This window comes from Ochlerotatus camptorhynchus, unplaced genomic scaffold (assembly GCF_037179485.1).
Source record: "Ochlerotatus camptorhynchus isolate MF236.1 unplaced genomic scaffold, CSIRO-AGI_Acam_v1.1 ptg000105l, whole genome shotgun sequence".
NCBI classification, from domain to species: Eukaryota; Metazoa; Arthropoda; class Insecta; order Diptera; family Culicidae; genus Ochlerotatus; species Ochlerotatus camptorhynchus.
The window spans coordinates 5,096,402-5,124,349 of NW_027040595.1; the positions used below are offsets into that span (position 1 = coordinate 5,096,402).

The 27,948-nt window shown below is 39.2% G+C and overlaps 2 protein-coding genes across 2 annotated transcripts in view; one reads left to right on the top strand and one right to left on the bottom strand.

The window, feature by feature from the left end:
- The window catches only part of Nrt (Neurotactin), a 164,263-nt gene that overhangs the window by 122,458 nt on the left and 13,857 nt on the right, over window positions 1-27,948 (bottom strand). The window lies entirely within an intron of this gene.
- On the top strand, window positions 1,811-13,541 carry LOC135699252 (probable histone H2B 4). The gene is made up of 2 exons (XM_065219453.1): window positions 1,811-2,038; window positions 13,455-13,541. Exons 1-2 carry the CDS (start codon window positions 1,811-1,813, stop codon window positions 13,539-13,541), a joined length of 315 nt encoding a protein of 104 aa, XP_065075525.1.

Below are 27,948 nucleotides of genomic sequence, written 5' to 3' on the forward strand. Positions count from 1 at the left end.
TAAATTGATTAGTGTTGATTCAAATGTTAAGCTTTACCTAATCTTGGCATATTTATAGTAAACTATGAGCCCAATTTATCAATTACTTTAAAGAAAAATAAATTTCTACATCTGAGTGAAAAGTTATTACCAAATTAGCAGTTGGTGTGTACAACTGTGCATGCCCACACCTGGACCCTACCTATCGACCCATCAACTCATGAACCGGGAACCCCGAAGGAAGGCGTGATCAGAGATGTTATGCCTCAGAACTTCCCGGCAGCGTTGACTGGGATTGAACCCAGACCTGCTGGGACGCTTACCACTATACCACGGGCGCCGCTGCTCTCTAGCGTTGTAATCTTGTAACCAAACTTGGAAGCAGGGGATACTCTACATAAATTTTATTCTAACTCTTTTCTGAAATGAACTTGATGGCCCTGAAAAGGGCCGTTTTGTTACATTGGAGATAAGTTTTAACCTCCGAAACCGTACAGAATGCGTCCCTGTACAATATAAAAAATACTGGTGTTTGAGTCAAAAGTTATTATACGTCGTTTGATGGCCCCTATTGTTACTTAAGTCAAAGTGTATTTACCAGGATATTCGGGAGAATTATCAATTACGTCTCCTTACGTGCAGCCCTCATCATTTTAGGACCACCGAAATCATCTTAGCAACCAACAGTTCGATTTATTCACTTTAATAATGAGAAAGCGAAACGACGAACAAACATTTTTCACGGGTTTCTCAGCGCTGTTACTTAAGGCAAACGGCATCTCCATAGAAATCGGGTGACTTAAGTAACATCGAAAACTATTTTGATCGGAAGGTGATTACGTCAAAAAGCAATTTGACTAGTAAATAAATTTAAAAATGGGATGTGATCCTATATTCGGACAGTATATAGTGTAATAGCAGGAGCATCGATTGACACTGATAGCTCGACTTTGTTTACCTTTATTTTCGACGTAATGAAAATTTGCTCTTGAGTTGTGATCATTCATGGAGGAGCAACTACGAAGTGCACGGTCAGATAACGTTAACTCGACGGCAAACACATTCATTGATACGTTTGTTGTTGTGGATGATAGAAGAGCATAGCAGAAATAGTGCGAAATAGGAAACTATGGTCATCACAAAAGAGGAAATCGAAAAAAAAGAATTGGCTTTCACCCTTCTGCTTCTAAGCCCCTTACAGTCATCGTCATAGCATCGCACCGCTTCTGGTTCTAGGGCACTTGCTGGTTGCAATTTTTCGATCAGGATTCACTGTGATGCGATCAGTTGTAAGCAGCAGAAATTTCCTTCCCAACTCTCTTGTGGAATCTTTTAGTGGCTCTGAAAAGGGCCGGTTTTGATAGATTTCGACGGAAAAATTAAGAACGTTCACGACAAATACGAAGAGCCAGCTGAACGTCCTTTGGCATAATTGTGACCAGAGATGCCAGGCTTATTTAGAAAAAATCTTACAAAACCCGAAAAAAATGTCTGGCGAAATCTGGCACAGCAAATTAACATAGGAACCTGCCAGATTTCTCAAAAAATCTGTCTGGCAGAGCAAAAATTTCTCTGGCTGTGCCAGATAAATCTGGCAACCTGGCAACGCTGATTGTGACACGCTTGCCGTGAATGGCAAACAGACCGACCAGGTCTGTTAATTTCACTCATCGAGGGTATACTTATACCTGCGTCGAGTAGCATATTATTAATACAGGGAGGGAACAATACATACAGCAAAATACTGAAAAGGGGAGGTGTTTCGCTTCTTATGCTACGGGCACAAAACGAGACACCACCGTCGAAACGACTATCAGTTATTCTTTTCATCATGGTACCGAAATCCAGTGGAAAGGCCGCTAAGAAGTCTGGAAAGGCGCAGAAAGTCATCGTCAAGGGAGAGAAGAAGAAGAAGAGACAGCGCAGGAAGGAAAGTTATGCCATCTACATCTACAAGGTGTTGAAGCATCTTCGAACTCGTCCCGTCTGGCTCAATACATCAAACGCTCGACGATCACGTCCCGCGAAATCCAAACTGCGGTCCGTTTGCTGCTGCCGGGTGAGTTGGCTAAGCACGCTGTCTCTAAAGGAACCAAGGCCGTCACCAAGTACACCAGCTCAAAGTAGATTCGTACCATCCAAACAATCAATCGGCCCTTTTCAGGGCCACAAATCGATTTCCAACGTGAAAGAGGTTTTGATGATTTTATTGAACTTTTAAATGTTCGAAAGCAGCGTTAGCAAAGTTCGCAATAAGAAATCAGTTGATTTGCATTATGAAAATAATGTTGACAAAAAGAATAAGACCGTACGGTTTTGACGTCTGTGATTTCTATATGGGGGTACAGTTTGTAAAAACCGAAAATGGAACATAAAATAATTCAAGACCAACAATTGAAATGGGCTTAACTCCATTTTGTAAACAAACCTTGCAAGGCCATTTGCTCGCGAACCGAAACCTACATTTGCAAACCTAAACCACAATCGGGTAGAGGAGAATTTCTCCTACCTGTTCATTATGTTGGTTTGCCTTTGCGGACTTCCGTTCGCGAGAAAATGGCCTTACAAGGTTTGTTTACAAAATTGAGTTAAGGCCATTTCAATTGTTGGTCTTGAATTATGACACGCTTGACGTGGATGGCGAACAGACCGACCAGATAGGCCTCGCTGGATTCCTGTAGGGCCATTACCGGCCGAGCTCTGGAAGCGCAGATCGGTCTTGAAGTCCTGGGCGATTTCACGGACCAGACGCTTGAAAGGCAACTTGCAGTCAGCAGCTCGGTCGATTTCTGGTAACGAAGGATCTCACGCAGAGCGAAAGTCCCTGGCCGGTAGCGATGAGACTTCTTTACTCCACCGGTGGCCATCAGTTTGAGAGGAGCCTTTCCTCCGGTGGACTTACAAGCGATTTGCTTGATGCGGCCATTATACGATGTAGATACGTTGAACGCAATCTGTTGAATAAAAATTTTAATTACCCAGCACAATCATGGGCATTGGCTCCAAGCAATATTTCATCAGATTCCAGACAAATCTGTACGATAGTATTTAAATAGAAAAGAAAATGAAAATATAAAAATGAGGTAAGGAAAATAATTAAAATATGGTTCAGATTAATACCTGGCTGAATTAAGATACACATTACCATTTATTATATAAGGGGTCGTCCATTAATTATGTCACACATTTAGGGGGGAGGGAGGGTTTTGAAAACTGTGACGAGCCATACAAAAAAAAAATTAAGGTACATACAAAAAATGTGACAAAGGGGGGAGGAGGTTTGGGGTTGAAAATGGGCCAAATTTGCGTGACATAATTAATGGACCATCCCTAAGACCACGTAGTCCTACGTCACCTTTCCGTACAACCCCGTAGGGCTGTCCCTTGTAGTTGGAGGGTGGTGTATAAGGTAGTCTGAACCGTAAAAAATTTCGTAGTCCTACGTCAACAATGCGGTTGTGTCTTGTACACCACCCTCCAACTACAAGGGACAGCCCTATGGGGTTGTACGCAATGGTGACGTAGGACTACGTGGTCTTATATAATAAATGGTAATGTGTATCTTTATTCAGCCAGGTATTAATCTGAACCATATTTTAATTATTTTCCTTACCTCATTTTTATATTTTCATTTTCTGTTCTAATTACTATCGAACAGATTTGTCTGGAATCTGATGAAATATTGCTTGGAGGCAATGCCCATGATTGTGCTGGGTACTCCCTTGTACACCACCCTAGAAAATTAATCGTTAAACTCTTTCTTGATAATGTTGTGGCCCTGAAAAGGGCCATTTTTCCAACGCGCTCGGCGTAGTTGCCCTTGCGGAGCAGACGGTGAATACGACCGACTGAGATCTGCAGCAGCTGGGCATTCCATGAAGGCGGCCCAGTATACCGGAGCACTGGCACCAACGCACTCGGCGTAGTTGCCCTTTCGCCCCCAGGCTCTGCTGCCGTTGCTTTGCTTTCCGCTGCTCTGGTACTGCTGCTCTGCTGCTGGGTCGACGATCGGATAGACAATGATGGGGCGGGCGACTTTTTTTTGACTTAAATGATCTATATTTCTTGAATTTGTGTGGTTTACATGTATAACTTATCAAGTGACACAGATGCGTCTTTTCAACTTTAGTTCCTGTGAAATTTCAATTATTATTAATTACAGTTCCTAGTCCTATCAGGCCTGTTTTAGAGAATGACCACCCTGGTGGGATTGGTTTGTTTGAAAATTTGAAAAAGGAGACTACTTATAACTACTATTTACAACTACAACTAACCTACAACTACTATGTACACCTAACCAACTATATACAAATTGCTTATCAAAGCATGTTCTGATAAATTACATTTTTGTGCAAATTTAGTCTTAATTTCGTTAATTTTGGAATCTATTTTGGCAATGCCTGCCTCTTCATGTAAATTTGTTATTCTAGTGTCGAAAGGACGATCAAGAACCATCCTCAGCACTCTATTCTGAGCGACCTGAATTTTGTTCCTGTGAGTCTGTGCACATGATTCCCACACCGGAGCTGCGTAGAGGATCGCAGGTGCAATGATTTGTTTGTAGACGGCCAGTTTGTTCACCCTTGAGAGGCGGGATCTGCGGCAAATCAGCGGATACAGACACCTAACCAAGGTAGAACACTTGACTACAGTTTTCTCTACATGCGAACGGAAGAGGAGCTTTTCATCGAACAACATCCCGAGATAGGTAACTTCGGTAGACCACTCAACCCTTGTGCCATCCATGATTACAGTACAAGATGGAGCCGGTTTCAGTTTTGGCGATTGCCGATGGAGGAACATGATCGCTTGTGTTTTGGTGGCATTGATTTTGATTTTCCACGTGGTGGCATAATCAGCAAAGGCGTTAAGGCATCGTTGAAGTTTGTTCGTTATTTCGCGAGGCATCCTTCCTTTGACGGCTATTGCGGTATCATCTGCGAACAGGAAAAACACGCAACCGTCTCCAAGGGGAGGAATGTCGGAAGTGTAAATGCTGTAAAGCAAGGGGCCCAGCAGACTACCTTGCGGGACTCCTGCTGGGATCGAAAACGTGTCTGAGAGACAACCATTCAACGATACCTTAAACGACCTTTGCTGGAGGTAGTTACGGGTGATTTTAATAAGATGTAAAGGAAAGTTGAAGTTACAAAGCTTGTACACAAGTCCATCATGCCAAACATTGTCAAACGCCTTTTCAACGTCTAACAAGGCCATGGCTGTGGACTTGGATACAGCTTTGTTACTTCGGATGTTATTCATCACCCGTACTAGCTGATGATTGGTGGAGTGCCCCTTTCTGAATCCAAACTGTTCCGGAAGGAGAATGTTATTTTCCTCGACAAACTTGAGCAAACGATTGAGAATGAGTTTCTCGAACAATTTGCTCAGCGCTGAAAGGAGGCTGATTGGTCTGTAGCTTGAAGGCAATGTTGGATCCTTACCGGGCTTGCGGATTGGTATGGCGGGCGACCTTGTTGGACGCTTATATAGTAGAACAGAAAATATCAGAGGTGTCAGATACTCTCATCTGATGTCTCGGTTGGAGAAATTATAAGAATATAAAAAAAATCAATCGATTTTCACCATCTTTAGACAATGGTTTGCTTTTAACCATTTTTCAATAGTTTACAGAATGAAATCAATAGTTTTGAAACATTCAGCAAATTGCTAGAAATATTTCCAATCGATTGATGCCATTATCTCGTAAATCTATCGAGAGACGGTTGAGTTATTATCGTTCAAAATCTTTTAATTTTTCGTAACTCATCCAAAATGACTGTTTTCAATTTTGTACCCCCGTATGTTGCCGAAAGACGTTATCCAACGTCAAAAGTTGGACCCTCGCGGGCCAAGACAAGAATAGCTCTAAAGACGTATTAGAAGCAAAAGAAGCCAAAGCGGAGTGAAGAACAAGCCGAGGGCTCGGAAGTTATACGACCAATTGCTGTGCGGAAAATGTATCATACGTAAAATTTGATTACAAACCTCTTCCTGGTCAGTACTACACCCTAAGTGATGGCCGAAGTGCTGACGATGCGGATAAGTCGATTTTTACCGAAAAATTCGTTAAAAAGGCAAACCATTAAAGGTTTGGCAAACCATTCGTGAGTGTGGTATGCTTTCCAAACCGTTTGTGACAACGGATACAATGACAACCGATGTTTACTTGCGTGAGTGTTTAAACAAGCGTCTGTTACCCATGATCCGTAAACACTACACCTCAGTACTGTTTTGGCCATCGGTTCATTATTTCAAGGACACGGAATAAAGCCTACAAGGTCCAATTCGTACCCAAGGAGATGAATCCGCCAAACTGTCCCCAGGCCAGGCCAATCGAAACTTTTTGGCCCCTGACCAAAGCATATTTGCGGAAACATGTAAAGACAGCGGATTCCGTTACAAAGTTGGCGAAAGACTGGGAAAAAGTATCCAAAATTGTTGGAAAGGCATCTATGCTGAAGCTAATGAGTAGCGTGAGATTAAAAATCCGCTCCTAGACTTACGACTGATCGGAACTCGAATTTTGTACGTTAAACTGTAGAGAACATGAATACAGAGTTACGTTATCGTTTTTTAAAATTGTGCTTAGACATTTTGGGACACCCTATAAATCAAAAATATTGATTCTTTAGAAAATAACGAAATCAATACAACTCGAAAGAACTGCTCATGTTCAAAAGAATGAAGCATTGCATTTGAATAGCTTGCCAGGTTGAAAAAAGTCAAACCTTTTTAATCTTTTTTCGAGATTAAATTAATTAGATGATTTCAAAATTTACTAAGCTTTGAGAAAAGTTCCAAACCGTAGAAAATGGCTTGCTCTTCGGTGACTTGACCCATTCGACGAAATGACCCATTCAGCGAAACGTCTTTCGGCGAAATGTCCCGCTCCCGTTTTTATTTGAAATTTCTTGAACGCCACTTTGAAAATTTTTCAAAATTAAAAATGGCCGAATTTTTTGCAAAAACGTGAATCATTGCCCATTAAAAATAATTTCGCAAGTTTTATGCAAGAAGGTTGATTGAAAAATTAATTTTTTTATCGCTGGAACTGCTCATCTTATTAATAAAAAATTTCCCGACTGGAACTTGTCTTGACGAAGAGACGCGCAGCGGGCATGGTGGATCGACCAGGTGGAAGGCGACAATCAGCCATGAATTGAGTGGGATGGATATAACTTCTATGTTACATCAAAGGACAACGAGGTCTTTGCCTGAAGGGTAAGGTAAGGTAAGTGAGTTATCCTTTCAATCTCGACAGTTTGAGTGACAATTTATCGCCATGAGCATGAGCATGAAAACCCGCCCGCGGATGCTACTCTTTTATGGCCAGATCAGCTGCAATTACACAAAGAATCAATAGACGATGGGAGGATTCTCAAGGTGTAAAAACTGGACAAACTAGGCAATACCAGCGCCGGCTGCATCTGATCGGAGGTCAAGAAAGGGTACACATTATTTTACCGAAATCTGTGAAAATTTACCGAAATCTCAACAGTTGAATGTTCGGTAAACAGGAACATTCAGCTGTTGAGATTTCGGTAAATTTTCACAGATTTCGGTAAAATAATCTAAGTGTGTAGGAATGTGTTGATGTGATACCCAATATGTTGGAAGCCAAAAAATACTCTGCACTTCCACGGGAAATCACGGTTGGACAAATGGGTCGGGTTTGCAGCTGGATTTTTTTTTTTGGTAAACGCTGAATTGATGTCCTATAACGTGAAGGAGCTTGGGATTGAACTTCTGCTCAGAAAGCAAAATCGTTTGTCACTAGGCACTTATTACCTTGTAGGGATTAAATCTAATTATTTTGGGCACACGAAGCACATCCTGCCCTTTGCTTCTATTTTTCAAGTGGATTTTTTCACAAAATGGAATGCTTGTACTGCATATGACTTCTAAATTTATTTACCTTTCCGGACAAAGCGTAAGATTTGCGAAAGAGAAACAATTTGTTGAGATATTGTTAAAAATCTAACACTGCTTCTTGACGACAAACTCACACCTAATACATTGAAACGGCATTCAAACGCCATTGAATTCACTTCGGCCTATCGGATGAAGATAAAAAAGGATTCGGCCGGAGCGCTTCTTTTGTTTTTGAGAAAAATGCATGTAAACATTCATATCAAGTGTTCTAATTGACTTCGTTCGGTAGCTACTGAGCTAAAGTATCGTCCAAATGCATAATTGACTTGTTAACTCTGAAACAATGGATGTTTTTGATGTTTTCTGCTCGATAGGCCCAAAACGGGTGATTAGGCCGAAGTAGTGCCCTTGTCATGTTAACAAATAAAGTGATTAACGAGTATTTAATGTGGAGGGGCCTGAGATTAAACTCATGATGTTCTGCTTAAAGGGTGATACGGTCAAAATTTGGTCAAGGGAAAACGCGTGTAAATCGGTGAAATCTTTTATTTAAAAAATCAAATTAAATTTCTTTTTCAAGTTCAATTAGTATAAAATTCAGGAAAAATATTCAGTTAGGCTTCCGCTTTTCCAAATCCGAAATGCCGGGCCTTACGCTTGACCCCTGCCATCAGATTTTGTACAGCCACCTTGTCCACCTTCTTCGCCGCAGAAAGCCAGTTTGCCTTGAACTGCTGCTCGCCCTTAGCAGTTTTTTTGGTCTTCTTTAGGTTCCGCTTGACAATAGCCCAGTATTTCTCAATTGGGCGGAGCTCTGGCGTGTTGGGAGGGTTCTTGTCCTTGGGAACCACCTGCACGTTGTTGGCGGCGTACCACTCCATGGCCTTTTTACCGTAATGGCAAGATGCCAAATCCGGCCAAAACAGTACGGAACAACCGTGTTTCTTCAGGAAAGGCAGCAGACGTTTATTCAAACACTCTTTCACGTAAATTTCTTGGTTGACAGTCCCGGAAGCTATGAAAATGCTGCTTTTCAAGCCACAGGTACAGATGGCTTGCCAAACCAGATATTTCTTTGCGAACTTTGACAGTTTCATGTGCTTGAAAACATCTGCTACCTTTCTCCTTCCTTTTGCCGTATAAAACTCCTGTCCCGGAAGCTGCTTGTAGTCGGCTTTGACGTAGGTTTCGTCGTCCATTACCACGCAGTCAGACTTCGTCAGCATCGTCGTGTACAGCCTCCGGGATCGCGCTTTGGCCGTCGTATTTTGTTTATCATCGCGATTTGGAGTCACTACCTTCTTGTAAGTCGATAGTCCGGCTCGTTTTTTGGCTCGATGCACGGTTGTAGACGATACACCCAGCTTATTTGCGGCATCTCGGAGAGAGAGGTTAGGGTTTCGCTTGAAACTACCGGCAACTCTCTTTGTCGTCTCAGCGGCTTCCGGTTTTCGATTTCCCCCCGATCCAGACTTCCTGGCTGTCGACAAACGTTCCCCAAACACTTTAATTACATTTGTAACGGTTGATTTGGCAACTTTTAGCGATTTTGCCAACTTTGCGTGCGAGTAGCTCGGATTTTCGCGATGCGCGAGCAAAATTTTGATACGCTGCTCTTCTTGCTTGGACGGCATTTGACAACTGAAGAGTGAATTCCAAAATCAAAATAGGAGCAACATTCTACACACACACACCTTCAAAATGAGGGGTGTTCAGGTTTTTTAAATGCAAAATTGAAAGAAATACGTCAAGTTGATATTGACCAAATTTTGACCGTATCACCCTTTAGTAAGCAAAAACGGTCGATCAATGGCCACCGAGCCCCTCATATCACATCATGCAATATACGATCGAGTTGTTGTTGCATGACAATTTATCGCCATGAGTGCTAAACGTACTCCGTGAAGCTTTATTCACCTGAATGTGGTCGAGCAGATAATGGGATTCAGTGGGACAACCGATCAATAGCAATGTCATATGTACGAGTTTGCGAGAAGATCAGCCATGCAGTTACTTTCAGATAACATTTTCAGTTAACCACGTGAAAAGAGTGTATGTACCTTGTGTAAACAATGGTATTAAACATCCATTTGTAACGGAATAACACTCCGAACAAGATGTCTCCGGTAAACCTTTGCTCAGCAATTTATCGATAAGTTTTATATCTATTGATACCGAATAAATCTTTAAAGAATGTAGTTTCAAATCGGGCCAATAAATTTGAATTTCATCAATAAATGGCTGAGCTACGATTTTTCAAACATTGCAAGATGGCCGTAACACATTTTACCGGAGGCATCGTGTTCGGAGTGTTAAGACAGTTCCAGGCTATCCAACAGCAGTAATTGGTTGAGGAAGGTTCTTATATCATGAAACGTGTAATTTTTTAACCTGATGTACGTGAAAGTATCACATTTATAAACTACAGAAAAAGTAATCCCACTGATACTACAACTGAGCCAGAAAAGACTTTCTAGTTGATTCCTGTTGCACACGCCAGACAACGTTTTTCCCATCCTTACAGTTTCTCGCTTGTTTCGATCTATTTTTGTTAGTTCCGAATGTTTGTGCAGAGTTACCTGCTTGGAAGCATTAACCCTCGCTCAGTAATCTGTTAGAAACTGAGAATGGAAATTTATTCTCGCGCAACACAAGAAAAGGGCCTATCATTGTTGATCGATTATCTTCATCGATTTTCTCTTTTGCGAATAACCCGACTGCAAATGAATTTCTCATCCAGTGTGTTGTTTCAGGCGCAAGCTAACATCATCTTCTGTCGAACTGTGCTGCGAGCTTAGCGAGAAATTCGTTTATATTGCCATGGTCAATTCTGTTTTTACTCGATTTTTCTCGCCTATATTTTTGGTTGTGTGATCTACATTTTCAACCAAATTTAATGCAACTCGTTTCAAGAAATCACAAAAAAAAAACAGGTGTTATTAAACATATACTACCTATAATCGCATATTAGTCCCATATGGATTTCCGTCAATTTTAAGATAACAACGCTATCCACTATCAATTGGCATCTACTTTCATAATACGTGTTAGCCCGTAGTTTGATCATTAAAAATGTCAAAACAACGTCAAGTCAGTTTGTCCCATTAAGCAAAGTAATTGCAAATCAGTCCCATCCTGAAATTCAATCGCCAGAGGTCAAGTTACAGTTCTGCTTTTTGGATCACCATATTTTTCGCTGATATAACAATGCATGCTAGGCTTCATTGTAACTGATTTCAACTTCTAAAAAATATCCATTAATTTACTATGATTTTCAAACATTTACATGGGAATTGCACTTCGTAAATTCAACTGCCATTTTCTCAATGCCTACTTTTTCCATATGGGGGGACTGATATGGGATTATAGGCAGTACAATCAACAATCAATACGAAACTAACGATTTTAAATTGGCTCACCACTTTAGTAGCCTATTGGTCCCAAGCAAACGATTAACGTACCCTATTCTAGTTGAAATTCTATTACTACACTATGTTTGTTTTGATTCGCTATGAAAGTTTGACAGATAACATCAGGGGTGTGTAGATTCATGCAGAACATGCAGGGGTGAGTGAAATAGCTTGGGACTGCTTGGGACCGTTGTTCTGGTACTGAGTGAGCCAAAAATAATAATGATTTTCTTCGGGACCCAGTGGTCTTAGAGTTACCTCTATGGTACAATTCTGCATGAGCACAAATTCGTAAAAATTGAAATCGCTTAAAAACAGAATTGAGTATATTATTACATTTGTCACTCATCGTACATGCAAAAGATATTTCTTTCATGTCTAATGCAAGGTTGGATTTATTACATCCCCTGCATATGTTTCTTACAAAAAATGTAATGGCGGTTCTAGCAATGCACAGCATCGTTCAAGCAAGTTTGTCCAGAATACATATTTTTGTATAAAACCTTCACGAGATGGTTTTCTAGACGCAATGCATTTGAAGAAACAAATTAAAAATAAGCTAACATTAAAATTGAAAAATTATTTTAAAAACCTTCCGGTGACCACTGTTCATGTAGCGAAACATTGCCAATTTTGCATACATTTCATGCAAATCTGTAATAGTTTATTACGTTCCCCGGTTGGGTGTACGAATGCAAAACTAATAAAGGCACAGAAAACTCCCATTGAACAGATCTAAATTGCAATCAGACTAAAATGCTCTTATAGGATAAAAGAGAACAAGAGCTTCTGTTGAGCAGAAACGACCAACAATTTCCAAAACCACATTGAGAAATATGCTGAACAATAACAATAATCAACACGTGTAATCTTCTAGCTGTCTCACGCACCATCGGCAGCTTGATATAGATCTAAAAAATGACCCAGTTCCCTTCATCTCCCTTTTTGTTCTCTCCTAACCGACACTGCCGACTCCATAAACAGTGGATCTAGGAAAAATAACCAAACTGTAACCTGATCCCCACAAGATTTGATAAAAGAATAATAAACGATCGTCACTCGATGTGAACCGGCTTCCTATGTGTATGTTCTGCGTAGCTCCGATTTAGGGTTGAGTAAACTAAAGAAAGAATGCATTTTTCACCGATATGATGGGAAAACTGTCGCAATCCTTCGCCCATCATGGTTGGAACATCCAAGTCAATGCAGATGAGCACTTGAACGATTGACTCAGCAACAACATGTGACTAGAAAATGACGTTCGCGCACCCATCATCACGTATGTTTATATGGTTGGGCAGACGTGTTTTCGAAGAATTGGATTTTTTTCGAGCCCGATGAGCTCGATTGAATGTGGGGTAAAGTGGGAAAAGCTTAGCTAGCACATTTGACGTCATATTAGGCGGAAATCAGCGTCGATTTAAGACAAATTTTTGGTGTGAAGCATGATTGGTTGAAAAATTGGTTAAATCCAACCGATGGGTGCGTTTGTAGCAATTAGTGTTATGCTACGCATTTCTCATTTTTTTTCTGTAAGAGCGAGTGAGAGAGAGAGAGAGAGAGAGAGAGAGAGAGAGAGAGCTACCGTTATGCTGCGAATACCGGACGGTTAGTCAATTAAAACCTTTAATATTTTATTAAACAATTCGTCAATTTTGTAACATATGTAATATTATATATGGGTGATAATTCTGATCGATACTAAAAGTCTATAATAAAACTTGTGGGCTATTTTAAGCATAGCACACGCAAATCATTGACATTAGCATCAAATGTAAGTGTGAATATCTTACATCCTCTGAGATGATTTTCTAGCCACAGTGCATTTGGGGAAACAAAAGTTATTCGAAAATTTAGCTAACATAGAAATTAATAAATTATTTAAAAATCCTTTTGACGACCACATTACATAATCTGTTCATGCGGTGAATCAATGTAATTCTGTATACTTTTTCATGCAAATCTGTAATATAAGCTTACATTTCCCGGTTGGGTGTACGCAGTGATCATCAACTTTCAATAGTGTCCGGATCTTAAGCCTTTACGGTAGTTTCTTTTAATATTGCTAAAAGGATGTACTATTATTAACCTCGCACAATTAGCAAATATCGAAGCGCAAAGCCACTATCTCACTATTTCTGACGGACTATAATTCCGAAAAAAAAATCTGATTTACCGCATCCAATCCAGCCCACCGATTCGTTCTCCCCAATTGCAACGGAGCAACGTAGCAGTAGCTCATTTGGCAATTACCACGGCAGACTGCTGGGTGCTTGAAAGTAGAATGGGAACCGCCAAAAACCCGCAGCACAAGTGTAACGTACAATCAGATTAGCTCCCGACCGAACCAGGAAAAAAATATCCAGCATCACGCCTGCCTGCGGCCAGAACGGGAATCTAATCGATATTACAGTTGAACAAATAATCGGGAAAATCTTTCCATTCCAAACGCGAACCCACATCCAACGAACCAATTCTCAATTCTCGATTCTCGGTTGGTAATTTTAAACTAATTATTAAAAACATGATTAATGATGTGTTTATTATCGAGGCTGAAGCAGACGAACGTGGCTGATGGTGGAGTTAACACCCATACCTACCCGCGTCCCAATCGAACAAGCAGGCAGGCTTGGTATGAGCAACGTATGTTCGAAGAAAGAATGATCGAGAGTGGGAAGATATGGATGTGGCATTCTTCTTCGGCTTCTTGTCGGGTGATTTTCTTGGCAGCGTAATTTTCTTTGATTTTCAGGCTATTTTTTCTTTCGCTGGAACATCAGCTGAACTTTCCGTGCAAACACGCACACGCAGGTAGATGCTTACGTCTACCAAGCGAACAAGAAATCGAATAGGCGCAACAAGGAGATGCTGAATTATTAGCTCAACGAATCCACAAAAGGAGAAACACACGAACAGAAATAAAGAAAAAAAATAAATCGGAACATAAAAACAAAACGAAAATAATGGCACAACAATAAATTGAGTAGAGAAAAGGAAAGAGACAACATACAACAGTACGTACAGCATGCACTCGTAGGATTGCCAACATATGTAGGTAGGTATGTGCTGTTATGCAACATGGTGTTCTTTTAAGCAACTTCAAAATGCGGCGAGCTTCTTGGGCTCTTTAAAAGCAGATCTGCCTGGTGTGACGTTTACCAATTTACCGAGGAATAGGTATGTGTGGATGAAGAGGTAATCCAAGCAGATGTATGTAGGTACTGCGCGTATATAAGTAGTAATATAACAATTCTGCTTTATTTACGATCGGGACTGGTTTTTATCGCAGCTGCCATACGTCCGTCATCATTGTTGAGTGGAAGGGTTTGAGAAGCGCGTTGATGAATGAGATAACCCGAAGGTCGTGTTTGTTGACCTTTGACGATGCGTGATAAGAGACCCTCAACCGCCGTAAGCATGAAACATATCATGCTAGGGGTTGTGGGGAAGAAGGTCGAAAGACAGAAGGTAGAAAGCATAAATTGTGCACACTACGAAAAACACAGGTAAATTTTGTTGCTCTGAGACGGACACATGAAAGCGTCAATCATGACCCAATGATCAATCACAACAGACGAGTGTTTTAGTTCAGTCAAACATGCTTTTTGTTGGTCTATAGGTAAAGTCTTCAGTCTGCGAACCCATATTAATGTTTTGTTTATGTTAAATGTGAATTGCGTTTCGTGAGAAAATATTTTTATCCTTCTTACAAAGAAGGGTATACATTAGACTGGGCCACATTTATATAGGAGATTTTTTATATTTTTTCCAACGAATAAACTCCCAGATTTATGCCATTAGGCGAGAAAACCACTCTCAGAAAATTTTAACTCATTCGGATGTAACACGAGCTGGCGCTTTTGGCTTAAAGTTTATATGTTTTTTTAAATGTATGGATAAATAACATCCCTTCACTTTTACGTGCATAAAATTGGTTCTGCAAACTATTTTAAGCTCAGAATTTCAGTACATGCAGCCTAAAAAATTACGTATGGATATGTCACAATAGAAACACGCCACAGCGGAAATCCAAAGCCATAGTTCAAACACTTATCCCAAACCAAAATGAAGCATATATAAGATTAGTTACAATACCATGTACAACAATGGTGTTTAACATTGTTCACTGAGTAATGCTTCAATGAAAACAACAATGAAAGCTTGTCACACAAATAGAAGGAGCACTGTTGAGCACTTTCTGAAATATTTCAATAGTTCAATTTCCGTGCAAACCCAAATAAATCTATCTGCGTAAAAAATAAATAAAATAAGAGTGATTTGCGGAAAAACCCGCCAGTATCGCACCAAACAAAAGAGTAACAAGTGTGATACTATCACTGCTAGACTAGATCTTTGGTTTTCTCATTCAGAGAGGGGAAGTTCAGTAATCCTCATCGCATGGGAAGCATCGCATCCTCATGACGCCACGGCATGAGCCAACGATGCCGGACCTAAACCAACCGTCTCCAACGCTCCACTATGAAGCATAATATTAGGCCCGCCCACCAACGTCCAGGTTAAAAACTAGCCAAGGGGAGGGAACTTTTATCTAGTGATATTCATATATTAATGTGATATGGATATTAATGTGAAAGTCGTACCGCCTGATATCATGCTTACTACGAATATCAGTGTCGGAAGTGAAATTCAGAGCTAGAACAGTATCTTACGTCAACTGACATTGTTGACAGCACGCAGCACTGCTGGTTCTTGGGCATTACAGTTGTACGTGGCATGAAGATTGGTAAGTATGGTGTTTTGTATCATTCTCACAGTTCTAGTGACCAGCGTTTTGTTGAAGTTTTAGAGAACTGGCTCGAGACATTCCTTGATTCTAGTAAATTAAATATATTAGCTGGTGATTTTAATATTAATTGGCGGGCAAAACTATAATTCGAATCATTTGAAGCGTTTAGCTGATTTTTTCAATTTAAAACAAACGGTTGATGAATATAGGCGTATTTCCAGGCACAGTAGAACTTTAATTGACCATGTTTATTCAAACTTTGATTCCATTTGTTCTGTTACGGATACTGATTTGAAAATAACCGATCATTGATTATTGTCATATAATGTCAATAACAACGATGAATTAGTAAAATTGAAGTGCTGGGGGAAATACTCGAAACAGGCTGTTTCGAATCTTTTTCAGAGGAGCGTGGATTTAACTTAGATGAATCTACAGCTGTTCTTAATAACGCTTTGAAAACGTGTACCAATCAACTACTTGAGCAAAAGTTTGTTTCTTTGAACTCGAACAGCTGGTACAATTTTGATCTTTTGCGTCTTAAACGGAAAAGGGACAAATGGTACAAAAAGTTTTGTAGATCGAATAGTGATAATCATTGGAATAGGTACACAATCACGCGTAATAAGTATTCACAATCGATAAAGAAAACTCGTTGTGAATATGCTCAAAGGAAGATTGATCAGCATCAAAACAACAGCAATGAGTTCGGCAAATTTTTGAAATCTTTATTAAAACCTAGTAATTGCAATCCGCGGTCCATAGCTTTTAATGGCACATTAGAACAGTCAGAACAAGTAATTGCATCTAAATTTAATGATTATTTTGTCAACAGTGTTTCATTGATTAATCAATCCATTGAATTGGTCGATAAACCTGACGAAATAAAACAGCCAGTTAATAGTAGTTGTAGATTTGGAATTTTTCACCCAATTACATTAGTTAAACTTGAAGTTATTTGTTTTACATTAGGAAAATTTGCTGGAGTAGATAATGTTAAAGCTAGAGTTATTCAAGATTGCTTTCATGTCATTGGCCACATCTTGCTGGACCTTATTAATGAATCATTGCAAACTGGACAAGTGCCACAAATTTGGAAGGTATCCTTAGTGGTTCCTATTCAAAAAGTTGCTGGAACGATTAAAGCCAAAGAGTTTCTTCCCATCAACATGTTGCACACATTAGAGAAATTTTTAGAACTTGTTGTTAAAGGCCAGCTGTTGGAATATTTAAATAGTAATAGTTTGTTGATACCAGAACAATCGGGATGTCGGGAAGGTCATTCTTGTGAAACCGCGTTGAATTTGATATTGGCGAAGTGGAAAAATAACTTGGAGTGTAAAGATACGATTGTTGCTGTGTTTTGGATCCAAAACGCGCTTTAGAAACAATTTCTAGGTTAAGATCAATCTAGCACTTTGGAATTACGAGTACTGCATATAAATGGTTTGGAAGCTATTTGTCTGACAGAACTCAACTTTTGAATGTTTATGTTTCCAGTCCCGTGGGTAATAACCTTGGAGTGCCCCAGGGATGTGTATTGGGGCCCCTATTATTTATTATGTATATTAATGACTTGCGACATGTTTAACGATTTTGCGACATTAATCTTTTGCAAATGATACTGTGTTATTCATTGCAGCTAAGGATTTAGACGATGCCATTCAACACTTGAATAAAGATTTGCGTAAGTAGATGGTTGAAGTATAAGCAGTTGAAATTGAATGCAAGTAAATCTAAATTTATGGTAATTTCGTGGAATCCAGTAAATGAGAACGTCTCTGTTGTAATTGATGATGAGATTATTGATCGCGTTCGGGAGATTAAATATCTTGGCGTGATTATTGATGACAAACTTAAGTTCAACTCTCACATTGACAGTGTCATCAAGAAAATTGCCAAGCAGAATGGAATTCTATGTCGACTGAAAACGATTTAACTATTGCCTGTAAAATACAGCTATACAAATCAATCATCTCTCTTCACCTAGACTTTTGCCTTTCAATTATATTTCTGGCCAATGAAACACAAATATCGAGATTACAGCGTTTGTAGGATAAAATAATGCGTTTGATTTTGAGATGCAATAGATTCACTTCCTCAACTTTGATGCTAGACGCCTTATAATGGTTGTCGGTGAAGCAAAGAATTGTATATTTGATTATGGTGTTCATTTTTAAAGTAGTTAACGGTCTGCTGCCTCGATATTTGTGTGATCGAATTGAAAGAGGAAGTGACTTTCATAGATATAATACTAAAAACGAGGTTGAAATAAGAACACCACATATCTTGACTTGTGCTTCACAAAATTCATTATATTATAAAGGAATAAATGTTTTCAATTCGATGCCTAGACATATCAAACGTTCAGCAACACTTACAGAATTTAAAAGACACTGCATTTCACACGTTAAAACTGCCTTTTGAACAGTTATCCAGTGATTTTTTTTTATGAATTGACATATTATGTATCTTGACGAAGTTATCTCTAACGGATTATTTTATATGGAGAGCTGTCATAACGACTTTTTTTTTAATAATTATTGTAGCACTGCAAAAACTATTTCTGTTCGCCACGATGGTGATGATGGATTTTTAATATTTGATTTAATAGTAGATTAATTTAAAAAATGTAGCCTACAAAGGTTGGAGCCTTGCGCGCGTATTACGGATATAGAGGACTGAATTTAAAATTTGATAAAAAAAATGCAATTTTGAAGCTTATTTGAAAGATGCCTTGAGTTAGTAGTAAGTTTTCTGGAAAATGTTAGGGGTTCGTGAGTATTCCTGACATTGCTGAAAATTATGATAGCATCAGATTGTGGGGTTGCTAGTGTAATAGGATGTTTTGTTGATTGTTCATTAACTCTTGATTGCTTGTAATACTTTTGGATATTTTAGGTGGACAAAAAGGCGAACTAAGAGGTGGACGCCTGAGCTTTTCCACATTTTTATCACTGTGAAGCAACTTTAAACTCTTGAGGGAATTTATATCTGTAACTGTAACCAGTTCGATTTTATTTGCAAACCTGGTTAAATTGTCATATTTAATTATCTTAAAGATAAATCGTCCAGCTTAAACCTTAGGTTAGAGGTGGAAAAAAAAAGATAACCACTCTCTGAATGTTTCAGCTCTTTTTGACGTTACTCGGAATGGCGCTTTTGGTTTAGTGTTAATATAGGAGATTTGGTTTAAATTTTCATATACAAAATGCTCAGATACATTCAAAAGCGAATATCTCAATTAACCTAACCAGATTCATAATGCAGTCTTCAGCAAAAATGTTACTCATTGTTTGAACTACAAGTTTTAAAAATCTGAATAAAATCGAGAATAAGGAAACTTTTTTATGATCGATAGAAGGTAGGAATGTAATTTTTCCGTGTATTTTATCCAAAATTCAAACTAAAGGCACCAGCTCATCCTACAACCAAATGAGCTAAAACTTTCAGAGAATGGTCGAAGATGATACACGTGTGTTAATGTGTTTTTTGTTATGTCTTTTCCAAGCAATTTATCATTATCCTTCTACCACTCCAATCGAGCAGCGTTGCAGTGAGAGTTTTTAGTAGTAGTTGTAGCAAGCGTTTTGTCTGCATCGTTGGTTGCTTTATGTGTTTGGATTTGGATTGGTCATATCCCAAGCAACCAAAAATTACGCACTAAACGATAAATCTCACTTTGAAGTTTAATATACAGTCGAATTTCGCTCGTTGGGTTATCTTACAAGCTATTGTTTTTTTTACAGTAGAGTAATAGAGTGAATTTTTCGATTGATATGAACACAACATTTGGTTTTCCCATAGTAATTTACATATAAACTTCAAATGGTTTGAGCCAAGTCAGTTTCTTTCTAAATGAGTTCAAATTTTGGAAAGCTAATCAGGACCAGAGCGTGACCGTATGTACCAAACGGTACAGGACGAGGCAATGAAGGAGCAAACAAAAACATTCACGGCGAATGAGAACGACCCAAATTTGAGTTTAGTCAACTTATAGTCGCCAAAAGTGCAGGAACTCAGCGATGACTAAATTTGCCTAATGTTTTCGCAGGTTTTTCCAGGATTTTCCAGGGAAAAATTCCCGAATTTGAAAAGTAAAGATTGGATTCACTCAGTCTATTGGTACTACTCCGAGACTGAATAAAATTTTCGCCAATTTTCTTATTTTCCGGCAGATTTTTTAGGTTTTCCGTAGGAAACCATCGCTGTGTTCCTGCACTTTTGGTGATTATGAGTGAACTAAACTCAAATTTGGGTCCTTCTCATTCGCCGTGTTCAGTAACTCACGAACAAGCGACTCACACCGCTGGCATTCGCTCACACAGCATGTAATTGAGGCATTTTTCCATAGAAAATGTACGCTCAGTCATTCAAAACAAGGATTGCGTACCATCACGGAAGAATAAACGTGCTGACTGAGCTACTGACTGAGTGCTCTGATGTCAGTGACTCGTTTACTTCAGAATCATTCAGACTCTCACGGGCAGCAACTTCTAGAGTGGCGGACCGGCTCTGTCGAGATTTAAAGAAGTCAGATGAAATGTGGCATATCAATAGAAACTTTCTAAGAAAGTCTAGAGGAATCTACCTGAAACTTTCGAGTAGAACTTCTGTGGGAACTTCCAGAGCTGTGTGTAGAAACTTTCAGATCAAGTATGAAACAAAAATCTTAGACGATGTCGATAAAACCTACAAGAGGAATCCTGATGATTGTGAGCGTCTATGACGGAACAGCTGTGTGTAGAAAGAGTGAAGGATTAAAAATTACCATGTGTCGACTATTAGCACAAGACACTGAAGAAGTTTGCACATTGTAGATGAAATTCGCGTATCTGTTAAGGATAAGTAATAAAGGTAGTGGAATTAAATGAAAATTACTAACTATTCTCTCTTTCTTTATCCAGGAGGAAGCTAGAAGTCCATCTGGGAAAGTTGTAATAAACTTCCAGGATAACATGCCGGAATCTTTAGGAGGAACTCAGAATAAAAACTTCCAGGGACGAAACATCGAAAGAAAGTTGTATGAAACATCCTTTTAAAACTGGAACATCACCCCACGGAAAGATGGGAAATAATTGTGGGGAAAATTCCAATAAAAGTCAGAACAGAATTCAGGAAGTAGTCTGAAGAAACATTCAGGAGAATGCATGGAAGATGATCAAGAGAAGTTGGAACAATCTTGGGAGGAAGCTAAAATAAACTTTCGGGGGATGGCTACAGAATTTTATCAAAGGAAATAAAGTAACAAATTTTGGAGGTGTTTGGATGAAGCTCCTGAAGGAAGTCAGAAGAAATCGGGAAAAGTTGGAAGTAATATTTTGGGGAAGTCGAATATCACTTTCTGGAGTATTGGATGAAGATTCTTGAATTTATTGAGAAAAACAACTTCCAGAGCAGTCAGATGAAACTTCTGGAAGGAATTAAAAAACCATCTTACGGACTAAATCGCTTGAAATTGGCGATCTTGAACAATCCATTTTCTTACTCGATAATTCTCATACAAAAGTATTGACAGGGAAGTTCATGGCAAAAATCACTCAACTTGATTCAAATTTTGTACACATAAAAAGTGTTAAAGTTGACAAACATTTAAGGTACAGGATGGCCATTCAATTCGTAGTTGCTACTTCACGATTGACCAGAACTAGGAACATTGTACACCGATCCATTTGTAAAGTATTCAGAAATTCCCCGTACAGCTGCCCTTGTATCATGGAAAAACAGTTTGAAGTGGTTAATATCGAATACTTTTCTTCCCTTTTCCCATCCAAAAAATTGTAAATCTCCACTAACCTCGAGACAACCACGAGTACTCGGTCCAGTTCCTTTAACTTTAAAAATGTAATGTATAACGCAAAGGATAACTCGGCTCTGTAAAGTTTATTCAATTGAGCCTGTACAAATAAAGTAATTATAAAAAAAAAAAATATCGAATACTTTATCATTTCTCAATAGTGACGGTGTATTACGACATGTACTAAAATAAGGACACGGGGTATACCACAACAGATCAAATTACTGGTCTTAGTGGATTTATGTCCCGAAAAGAGGAAAAAAAAATACCTTCTTTGAATAATGTAATTGAAAAATTGCTTCCTTATGTGTCACATAAGATGAATATATCATAAGCACTGTGTGTATCGCAAAAAATCGGTATGTTTTCATCAGCAAAGTAGCTTCGCAAATAATACATTAGAGCTGGATTATAAATTCAGCAAACATATAGCAACTTCCGAGAAAACATCATCATCTAACGAACAAGCATGATGTAATCTTCATCCATCTAAGCTCACGGACATGCTTATTATTCACCGTTCGTGCAAATTTCTGCCTCCCTTGGTTGTTGATGGTACGCACTCGGTGGAAAATGAGCACATTGGCTCTGGAGCAAGGACACAGCCTGTGTGTTGCAAGAGCATTTCATACTTCTTCAGAAGCTGCAAAACACTACCGCATCAAACAGGGTTGCCACGTTGGGAAGGACCTTGCAGTGAGGCCAATTTCCAGTCACCACTATAGCTCTACCTATGACGAGTGGATCCCACTCAAGTTGAAATGGTAAAAGCCACACTTCAACGGCGACCATTGACGTGGTTTTGCTCCGGAAGCCACACACTCTTGCCGGACGGAGACTGCCAAAGGATACCATACATGTGCGATGCTGATTGACGAAGCAGGACTGGGCGATGCTTAGATCCGGTCCACTGTGTGCACCATCAACCCGTTCAAGCGAACTACAAACTTTGGACGATCGAAGCGATTATTTCCGATAGATTGAGCCGGCTTCCAAATGCATGTCCTTTTTTTGCTGCAGTAGTGCAGCGCCGTATCGACACCGAGTGCCCTAATCACCCGAAGGGTGTTTTTGTGTGAAAGTGTATTTGTGAGTAATGATTATGGCTGGGTATGGAATTAGGGTGAATAATTTTTTCAACCCCTCCATCCTCGGTACTGGCTGGGATGAATTGCACCAAGTTCCGTGCATCGAAACGGCGCCCCGACGTTGATCGTTGTTGTTGTCACAGGCAGGGGGAAGAAGTAAGAACATTTATTTTTAATCAGAGGGGTTCCCTGTGGCTTGGCATCATCGTCGTCCTCGAATCGGATGAAGCAGGCACCCGACAGTTGAATTGAAATCGAAATGGGAAGCACGATTATTACATGCTGCAATATTTAAAGAACATTCTATACGGTGGATTTTCCCACCGCCATAAATCTCCGCCGGTACAATGGCCCCGTTTGTTTCCCGGGATGCCGAGTCCTTCATCGTACCCCGGGCTACCTACTAAGGGAGGATTTGCAAGCACTCGTGTTCGGTATCAAACTGGATCAGGCGGTGTAAATCTCTGCGCTACGGATTCGAAACGGCATTGGAATACTCCCTCTACTACCTGCACGTGACCAACCCAACAGTGATTTCCTCGGAAATTTTTACAAATGAAAGTGAAAATTTTGGCTGACCTTTTTTTTGGGTGACCTTCCTTGCATTTATCGTTCCTAGGGGACAGACTAACCCTTTTCACAGTCGTGCTCAGGCAAATATTGAATTAGACTATTGCTTTACCTAGTCTAAAGAAACACGGAGAAAGGCAAAACAATGAAAACGGTGTTTTTTGCATGTGAAATCCTTTCCGCATTATCTCAGTTCCCAGCACACTTTCAGGTAGAACATTGTCAATTTGGTTCGTGTACCTGATGTAGTTGAAAATTCGGTAGGTTTTGAAAAGTAAGTTTCTTCACCTATAGTAGTTCTCAGAATTTCGTAAAAATTGGTAGTTTTGTTTCTTATCGCTAGATATTAGACCAATATTTTTTTTAAATTTTGTCAGTAAGGTGACCGTTTCCATGTTAGGGTGGTCCAAAAAATCGATTTTTCCAAATAATACTTTTTTTTTTAAATACATAACTTTTGATCCACTGGGCTTTAAAGATCAAAATATCAAATGAAAGGAAGGGTTACGGGATGTTATGTCAGCCTAAACACTTTCGAACTTATTACCGACTTCGGTAATTTTTTACCGAACTTTCAACAACTGAACGTTCGGTCAAACTTTGACCCTGATTTCAAAAGCAGTTTCACTTAATATTAGTTTCAAAACACTATCAGCCTTGTTTAAATAGTAAGGTCTTGCGAATGTGGTGAAGTTTTCCTTGTTTTAAGCCTTAAATATAATGAATTAAAATGCCTGATTTTTACCACTTTTACAGCTGTTGAAAGTTTGGAAAAAATTAACGAAGTCGGAAATAATTTCAAAGTGTTTAGCCCCTCACTTCAGCCTATCAAACCTTTCGATAATTAATTCTGCAATAATACACAATAGTAATGAAAAACTAATACCACATCTGCTGCAAAATTGTAATCCGCAAATGAATTGCCTATTTTTGGGACAAATTTTGTGCATTTATTCCTCTTTTCTAAAGAACTAACGGATATCTACTAACCTTGTTGTAACATGGTAGCGTAATAAATAAATATCACAGTTTTCACTTCAATTGTTCATTTAGAAGGTTTAACGCTATTTGCGCTTTATAATTATGGGCCGAACATTAGGGACGTCTTTTTGAGACGTGTTCTTAATTATGGGCTATGAATTTGATAACTTCACACTTAGAAATACCTAATTTTAAAAGTGACGGAATCCATCTTTGACGTAAAGGATGAGGCGTAAACAAACATGTCATGTAAAATTAAGTGCTCCGAGACTGAAAAGTTTGTTACTCGACGAAAAGTAAGTTCGATTGAGCTGAATTTCGCGTCTATTATTATTCAATTTTATGTCACAATTGACGCTCGTATATGTCAGTCTCAGAGCACCTAAATTTACATGAATTTTTCTAAGTGTGTTTGTATTCGTATTGGTGAAACCATTCACGATGACGACGACTCTACAACTCTTTAATCCTACACACTTAGAAAAAAAAACCATGTAAATTCAGGTGCTCTGAGACTGACATATACGAGCGTTAATGTTGACATAAAATTGAGTCATAGTAGACGCGAAATTCAGCTCAATCAAACGTACTTTTCGTCGAGTTACGAACTTTTCAGTCTCGGAATACTTAATTTTACATGACATGTTTGTTTACGTCTCATCCTTTACGTCAAAGATGGATTCCATCACGTGTAAAATTAGGTATTTCTAAGTGTGTATAGGAAAACCTCGAGGAAAACCACATAAGCAAATGTCAGTTTCGTTCAACATAGCGGATCGTTTATATTTGCCACTTTATAACGGCCGGTCGAAACGGTACACACGCTATTTCTACACACTTAAATTTTCTCGCCGAGATTCCAACAGCCGAGTAGTTCTGCAATTTATGTTGCTGACATTCAGTAAAACAATTGCCGAGACTCAGCTAACAAATAACATTTTGCTGAGATATCAGCTAACAAACAGATATTTTGCAGAGATATCAGCAAAATTTACTGCCGAAGTAATCGGCTGTTGGAGACTTTACCGAGCTAGATTAAGTGTGTAAACAATCCAAAATCGAGTAGGATCTACTCATATCCGTCAAAAGTAGCGCTAACCAAAATTGAGTAAACAATTCATATTTGAGTACCGTTCACTTAAGCAAGCGTAGGTCGCACTCATAGAATGAGTTAGTTTTTATCATATATGGGTAAATGTCACTAATATTTGTGTGACGTTTAACTCATATATGAGTGAAATTTACTCATATTATGTGGGGGGCGACCCTGGCGTAGTGGTTAGCATCCATACCTCTCACGCCAAAGTCACGAGTTCAAATATCACCCCGGACCCAAGAGCGTTAAAGTGACTATAAAAAAGAAATCAAGTAATCATCATCACTTATATTAAAGTAGAAATTTTCTCACTCTACGAGTGACAGCGTTGCCAGATATAGCGATTTATCGGTATTTATACTCACTATCGAACATGGTACCGAAATATAGATAAGGTTTCTCAGAATACCGATTTTGGGATTTTATACCGATTAATACCGATTTTTTTTAAATAATAGAAATGAGTATTGCCTACCCGCGGAACTGTTATCTTTATGAATATGTGAAATTATTTCAGCCTGTAAAAATGTCTTATCTTTGATACTCTTTCGACTAATGTTTCCATTTCCTCGTAATTGTTGGCTACTCAGGAGTCGTGAAACACGGGATGGCTCATCCCGGAAATTTCTGGGAATCTGGAAACAGGTTCTTAAATCAGTGAACAAATAGGTAGGGGAAATGGATGTAATGTCGGCCTAAATGCTCCTAATTTGTGCCCATACATAAATTCAGCGATCGACTAAATTTTCAATAGTGACCAAAAAAATCCATTAGTACCGTCCCAATAATGCGTTTATCTAGATAAAATTGATAAATAGCAGAATTTTAGCGATGGGCCCAATCTTAGATCCATAGGCCAATATTGAGACATTTCCCCTACAAATACATTTTCATTTTTTAGATTCCTGAAGTTTATTATATCTTCCCTTTGAAGTTTCTTCCAATTTGTGATTTTTAAGTGACAGTTTCGTTTGCTTCAGGAGAATTGAGAATACAAATCACTTAATTTCAAGGAAATTTCTGAAGCAGTAGGGTAAACGCTTCTATAGTTGCGGTACGTTAGAAGCGTTAGGTTCCTATAGTTGTGTATTGAGTCTCCATGCACAACTATAGGAACCTAATGCTTCTAACGTACCGCAACTATAGGAGCGGTTCCCTTAAAAGAGTTCTGAAAAACTCTGGGAAATTCCAAAAACTTCAGAAAATTTCCGAGAGGTAACTGAAGTTTCATGAACATTAGAAAATTGTGGGAACATTTTAAGCAAAGCCGCGTGCTTTTTAATGACAGTTCCAAGAATATTAAATAAAAACGGGACGATCAGAGAGCTTCAATGCTGATGTTCCATTGATTCCAAGAAAATTGTGAGAGCACTAAAGAAGATCCGAAATCTTCAAAACAGTTCAGAGACCTTCAGAGAAGATTAGATTTTTTCCGGTAGTTTTATTATAATCAAGGAAGTTTTTAGTCTTCTTGCTACTGTTTTTCAGTGAATGTAAAATACATTCACTGAAAAACAGTAGTGGCTTCTGTTCGCTCTGGTTCGTCATGCATAAGAGATACGGATTTGATTGACAAGGCTCGGTAGCTCAGTGGTTACCGTTTCTGCTTACTGAGCAGAAGGTCGGGAGTTCAATCCCAGGCCCTGTCCCCTTCCTTGTAATTTTTCACTTTGCCTTATTCTATACCCACTAGATTTTAATGAAAACAAATTCTTCTTTAACACCGATCGCATCACTTACAACAGTGTGGGTCCTGATCTAAAAATAGAAAGTGGATGAGTGCGCGCGCGCGCGTGTGTGTGTGTGTGTGTGTGTGTTTGTGTATTATAATCGCTCTACCAAAAAACAATCCCTGCGTGTGCGTGCAACCTTTCCCCACATCCAACATCCCAGTGATTTCTCGTGGAAGCGCAGAGGATTTCTCGGTTTCCTTCACAGCGAGTACCACGTCAACACATTCCTTCCCATTCCCCTACACCCAACCGGTGGATGTAAGATTCGCTTACAATTATGTGGGATTCATCATCAGAGGATGTAAGTGGAGACCGCATGAACCGAGGATGCGATATACCTAGCTGCGGTCCGATGTAAGAAAATTGGAGACCGAAAAATGTGGAGTGTATTAGTGAGCGAAATTAATTATGTGGAAAAAATAGAAAAAAGGTTGCCGACAGGACTCGAACCACGGACGTAGCGACTATCAGACCTGTGCTTTCTCCACTGCTCTCTCCATGCTTCTGAATATGAATAGCCTAAAAGCAAACATGAAGCGCTCATTTTCTCGCATGCTCGACTTAGTATGCTTTTTCTGCTGGAGAGATTCGAGATAAGTGTGTGCGTCGTTCTACAATGTTCTACAATGTGCGTCGTTCTACAAGCTTACTGATATAGTCGAAAGCGTAGAA